The sequence below is a fragment of the Denticeps clupeoides genome, chromosome 2, assembly GCF_900700375.1.
Source record: "Denticeps clupeoides chromosome 2, fDenClu1.1, whole genome shotgun sequence".
NCBI lineage: Eukaryota > Metazoa > Chordata > Actinopteri > Clupeiformes > Denticipitidae > Denticeps > Denticeps clupeoides.
Genome location: NC_041708.1, coordinates 22,401,512 through 22,407,993, shown reverse-complemented (window position 1 = coordinate 22,407,993; position 6,482 = coordinate 22,401,512). Strand labels below are relative to the sequence as shown.

The 6,482-nt window shown below is 40.9% G+C and overlaps 1 protein-coding gene across 1 annotated transcript; it reads left to right on the top strand.

The window, feature by feature from the left end:
- Nucleotides 1-282: 282 nt before the first annotated feature.
- On the top strand, nucleotides 283-4,238 carry LOC114767421 (uncharacterized). Its single transcript, XM_028959198.1, has 9 exons — nucleotides 283-379; nucleotides 1,325-1,384; nucleotides 1,586-1,630; nucleotides 1,752-2,057; nucleotides 2,142-2,450; nucleotides 2,540-2,626; nucleotides 2,853-2,951; nucleotides 3,586-3,638; nucleotides 3,715-4,238. The coding sequence occupies exons 1-9, from the start codon at nucleotides 283-285 to the stop codon at nucleotides 3,985-3,987; spliced, it is 1,329 nt and encodes a 442-aa protein (XP_028815031.1). The 3' UTR covers nucleotides 3,988-4,238.
- Nucleotides 4,239-6,482: the final 2,244 nt, after the last annotated feature.

Sequence of the window (6,482 nt, the reverse complement as noted above, 5' to 3'; positions counted from 1 at the left end):
GACAATCACATCAATTTACTTTCACTTTAAAAAACAGTTCACATGAAAGAATAAAATTGATTGTAAAGTTCAGTAATGAAGAGTGTGAGTTGATAGAATGCTGCTTTACTCTTCCCAACCCAGCCCTCCTCCATGGAACATACAGCAAGATTCTGATTTCCTTTACACAATATCTACTTCTGTTGGGAAGCCACAAAATATAAAAGTGGGTCTGGAGTAAAACAGAGAGGAAGTAAGAAAAACCTACAACCACGAGGGAAGTTAAGAATATGTCCGGAAGAAATGAAACATTCACTCTGCAGAAGGAACCGAGTGGACGTCTCTTATTTCAAGTACAAAATGAAGACCCTCGTCTTGTTTGTTCTCTGCTGGACCTCAGGTAACTGACCCCGCTTCATGTCTCTGCTGTAGAAAAGGAGTTTATTGTGAAACGACAGTCTTTTATTTGTAGATGGTGTTGCCCATAATTGAAATATAATAAAAGTGAAACCAAACCAACTGTGATGTAAAGAAAATTGAGACATTCCAGTTTTTTTTTTAGTCTAACCCTTAAAAACTTTACTTTTATGTTGAGTTTTTAGCATCTGATTCTTGGTTGTAATAATGTTATAAAATTATGACAGGGAAAGAGGTTGGAAAGTCATTTTTTGCAAAGCCACCTGACCGGAGAAGATGATTCTCGGTTGATTATTGTCACTATATTTGCACAACAGCTCACAGAAATGCACAAGATTGAAATCTTCCTCACAAACAGAAGCTGCGAGAAGACAAACCTGTGTGATGAGGCTGCTATTCCTGGCTTTTACGTCATGTTCTCTTCTGTCAATCAGAAGCACAGATCTTCCATCCTTCCGTTTTTGCAACCAGAAGCTCTGCTGGTTTTGTTCATTATTTGTAAGTAGAGTCTGTTTCAAACAAAAAAAAAGCAGAAGAACATTGCGGGGTTGTGAAGACCAGTCTGGTCTGATCGAGCAGCGGCAGCACAACTGGCTGGAACCATTACATCCACAGCGTGGACCTCAGAACTGCATCGTGGAACGATGGAATAAATGGGAAAAGAAGGCAGCAGACTGCACCGGATGTAGATGTGGAAACCTACACAGTGGCCACTTTTAGGAGGATTATGCACCCCGATACCTCAACAATTGGTCAGGAAATGTGTGAGGAATATGACAAGTACTGACATCTCTTCCAAATTCCCCTTCAAACCTGTTGACCATCTGTGTAAGGTCATGGTGCCTGATGCACAAAGTCGGACACAAAGTTCTTTGACTAGAACACTGACAAAGTTTCATGGTGGTATTTGCATGTGATTAACTTGCAGGTTTTTCTGTTGAAGTGATTACCGTGGAGGATCATCTCAGAGAATCGGTGGTGATCCACTGTGAGTACCCAGAGATTTACAGACACAGCAACAAGTGTTTCTGTAGGTTTCAAGCTAAGTGGCAATGTGAGAACTTCAATTTAAGCAGCTGGACGACACAACAAATCACATACAACATCTCTGCTAACAAAGAGAAACTCATCTTAACAGTAACTATTAAAGAGGCGACTGTATCCGACAATGGATTCTATGTATGTGCAGCAGCGACTACATGTGATGAAATCATCTGTTCAGTTCGTGTTGGTGGTGAGTGAAAAGATTTCCTTTAATAAACTTGAAAGTTTAATAAATGTCTTTATTGTTTTGTACCATCCTTACTGCTCTCTTTTTATTTCATTTGTCACATTTGAATTGTTGCCTTTTAAAGTGACTCCAGTGATTGGGTACGAAGGAGGAGAAGTGGACATTAGATGCCCGTATGAAGACAAATATGACAAATACACAAAATACCTCTGCAGAGGGGAGTGTCTTATTGGTCAATCCATTAAGATTGAACATGGTCAGACCTCAGCTGCTGAAGGACGGTTCTCTCTGTATGACAACACGACTGCTGGAAGTTTCACTGTGACCATTACAGGACTGACAGCACAGGATTCTGGGAAATACTGGTGTGGAATTGATAGGCCTTCATGGAAAGATTTGTACACTGAGCTACAACTGAGTGTGAAGAAAGGTAATTGAAAAATGATAGAAATCATCGTATCCATTCATGCATAATTTTTGCATCGTCCGTTTATAATGTCTGTGTGGTTGACAGTGGTGAGTGTGTCTGGCTGTGAGGGACATTCTGTCTCCATCACCTGTAATTATGAAAGGAGCTGCAGAGATCAGCATGAGAAATACTTCTGCAGAGGAGACAAGACTTCCAGCTGCATAGCTACAGGTCTGAAAGTATCTACATCTGTGAAAGAACGTGGCAGGTTCTCCTTAGAAGATGATCCAGCAGCTAAAGTCTTCAACGTGGGGATCGGGGAGCTCAGTGCAGAGGATACTGGGATATACTGGTGTGTAGAGTGGTGTGGTGAACTTCTTTTCACCACTGCAGTTCACCTGGAGGTGAAGAGAGGTGAGACTGTGCTCTACAATATCATATATCTACTTTATAATTGAAGAACTGTGTGAAATCTTTGACTGCATTTATCCAATCAACACAAGAACCAACAACACTTTCTCCCGCCAAACGGAACACGTTAACAACCCTCAGCAAGGAAAAAAATCCACCAACACAAAAAGGAGCATCAGGTAGGAATTTATAAAGATCCATAATTTAAAAATTGCAGCAAGGTATAAGTTTTTTTTCATCATAACTTCATTCACACAATATACACATGGCGCCCCATAGAAGTTCAACAATTACAGGCTCATGCCAATTTGCTTATTTATGTCCATGTTTTGTTTAGTTTTTTTTGTATTTTTTTTATCAGGGCAACAAAATGTAAGACATTTTTGTGCGTGCTTTTATTCTCAGGTATCTTTGTGATTCTCTCTGGAACTCTCACTGTTGCTGCGTTTCTGTTCGGAGTGTCACTTTTTGTGCTCCGCAGACTCAAGAGACACAAATCACAAGGTGGGTGTCTGTGTAAAGTAGCACAATGGACAGTTTGATGTATTTTTAAGTTAATCACATTTTATATAAAAATGTGATTTCTCTATGGGGCCACACAGTTGCTTGTTCTCCCCATGTCGGCGTGGTTTTCATTGGGCTCTACAATTTCCTCCCATCTGATGAAATATGAGCTGGATAAACAGCACGTCGAGACTGCTTAAAAGTGAAGTGATTGTCATTGTGATACACAGCAGCACAGCCCAGTGTCCTTTGCATTTAACCCATCACCCTGAGTGAGCAGTGGGCAGCCATGACAGGCACTCGGGGAGCAGTGTGTGGGGACGATGCTTTGCTCAGTGGCACCTCAGTGGCACCTTTGGCACCATCTTTCTCTCTCTGATTACGGGGCCACTTCCTTAACCGCTAAGCCACCATTGCCCCATACCTCCACTGCTGGGTTTTCAGAAGTGAACACACATAAACAAGAAATGACTTTTTGCCATAAATTACAGAAGTGGAACTACAAACGGTTCTACAAATGAATGGAGCAAACTATCCATTTTATTCCAGGATTTCAGGCAGCAAAACATGAAAAGGGGGGTGAATACTTTTTATAGGCACTGTAAAATGTGATGTCTAATGGAATGTTCTACAGGACCCTCTGCTTCATCAAACAGGAACACCAGAGTCGCATACCACACCCGAGAGGTGAGAGAAAACAGTCAGTCTCTGCTCCATTAGAGAATAAGACGTCATCCAAAATTCATAATTCTGTTTGAATCAGATCCCTTCTCCAGAGTACGAGGAGATTAAAGACACCAGGAAATCAGAGACGGCAGAGGCCAGAGACAACCCTATTTATTCGGAAGCACTGTTACCCACAAACCCCTCTGATGACCCCATGTACTCTACAGTCCGATTACCCAGAAGTCCATCAGATGGTCCTGCGTACTCTAGTATCCTATTCATGAAGAATCCAGACCAGCCAGATGCTACTGGCTCTGAGGCTGCTTCCAGTAAAGATGACAGTGACTACTGTGTTGTAAAAACTCATTGAGAAAATGAACACATCTGGAAAAAGTGAAAAGAAAAAGAGTGAATCCTGCAGCCTATGTCTCCACATCTGTAATGTTCTCTACAGATATTTTGCATACTCTCATCCACTGTTTTCTCAGACTATTTATTGTATAGTGAACTGTAGTGATGTTCTCTATGATATTTATGTTTTGCTGCTTTTGTACTGTCATTTTCTACCATGACAATGTAAATTTCCGACTTGTGGAACTAATAAATGAGCATCTTATTTTATCTGACGTCCGGTCACCCTACCTAAAAATTAGGGGGAACATTTTTGCCAGGTACACAGGATTTAACCATAGTATTAATTAATACTGGGGTCCAGAGTTCCTGTATACAAATTTTAACAGGGGGAACCATATGATCTGAGTACCAGGAAATAATGTTCCCCCTAAAATTTAAGATAAGAAGTATGGCCTAACGTTGCAGTATCATGTGATGCCATGATTTGAAATCAGTGCATGACAGGGGGAACATGGGGGAACTGAATTTCCCGTAACACCATGGATACGAGCAGCCACAAACGCTCGGTTTACGACAGTGTCATAAAACCTTAAAGGCAACTACACAGAATTCTACCATTCTACCAATTCTACCCAACATATACCATTCACACTAAATCACCAGGGTTACTTTTTCACCATTTTCTACACTGGCTTCTGTTCTACTGTCTGTGAGAAGGTGAACCCAACCCCCCCTTCATACCCAGGGACGGATTACGGACCGGGCCAGCGGGGCCGCTGCCCAGGGGCCCTTGGGGTGCAGAGGTCCCGTGGGGCCCCTAGCCCAAAACAATTTGAAACGCAAACAGTTTTTTCACATTGGAGAACTTGCAATGCGTAAATCATGGGGAGAGACCTATCTTTTCCCATGGTAATAACCAGGCTGCTGAATAGAAATGGGATGATTAGCAAAAGTGCTTTGATTTAGAGCATGAATTGTATGCTTTGTACTCTCTATACAGTCTTCTATACTTCTTTGTTATCACAAGATTAACAACCAAAAGCCTTTTTAAAGGCTCATTACCTTTTATATTGCGTCTCTCTCCCTCTATCTCCTTGACTTTCTCTCACTCTCTCTTTCCACCTATCTCTCGCTCTCTAAACCTCTGTTTTATTCTATATAATTGTATAATATATTATTTGTAATTATATTATACTATATTATATATGGCATATTATATTCTGTACTATTCATTACCAGAAGTATATGATTTTCTAGTCTTATAACAGGCTGAAAGTCCTAGCATATTATTTTATACTGTATTATATTTCTTAGTTGAAATAACAGTACACCAAGGATCCAGGCCTTTTTAAAGGTTAGTCTAAGTAGCAGTTGCTACCTAGCAACTCACAGCCTTTTTAAAAGGTTGTTGTTCCTTTATATTTTAGCTATAGTATTGCTAGAGTAATTCTAGATCACCTTAAAAAGACACAATTTCCATAAATAACGTGGATCCTAAACAAAAAAGTGGTGCATCAAAAAGAAAAGCAAAAAAAAACGAAGGAGGCAAAGCAGGCAGTTTTTCTAAAAGACGTTCCTTTAATATTAAACTTTTTTGATAAGCCGCTGGATAAAAGTGAGATGAGTATTGCTAATGTTAGCAGTCACCAGAGTTCTAGCAATGAAGATGAGCTCACCACTGGATTATTGTTATCTGACGGTGTCTATGAACCCTTACAGACCCAGTCAGGTACAGGGCAGGGATGCCAGCCCTGCCAGGCTACCACAGACCACCAGCAACAGAAAGATAATCAGATGAAAGTTGCAGGCGTGTCAGCTGCATTTCCTGAGGTACAGTTTTCAAACGAGGGGGGCACAGATTTTACTTTACTTTACTTTACTTTATTTAGCAGACGCTTTTATCCAAAGCGACTTACAATAGGAAGACACCAGCAATTCTCGTTCGATTTCTATAGAATATCGAGTATACAAACTAAGAGCCCTGATAAGGCTTAGACTTGTCATTGAAGAGCATGCTCGGAGATTGTTGGGTGCTAGACTAAGAAAAATTATAATGTATTTATACATTTTGTATTTGTTTGTTCAATGTGTACGCATGTGCTTGTGTAAGTGTTAGATTTGTCTGTAATATTTTTGGAATAAGAGGGTTTTCACCTGCTTCTTAAAAGTGGTGATAGTCTCGGCTAGTCGTGTGGAGGAGGGCAGGTTGTTCCACCAGCCAGGGACAACAACGGAGAACAGACATGATTGGAATCGGAGACCCCGTGAAGAAGGAATTTTTAGTCTCCTTTCGTTTGCCGATCTGAGAGAGCGTGCAGACCCCAGCTCCTGGCGTGAAACTGTCAATGACCCTGCTTTATGGCCCAGTACCATTACCGACCCAGCCAAGTCGATTCTTCTTAGTAGAGGGGTAGCTGCATTTCAAAACAGAAGTGCATAGAAACATTGGGGGTATCAGTAGAAGCTTTACAAATGCTTTACTCAGTTGTTGTCTACCAAATGGGCAAACGG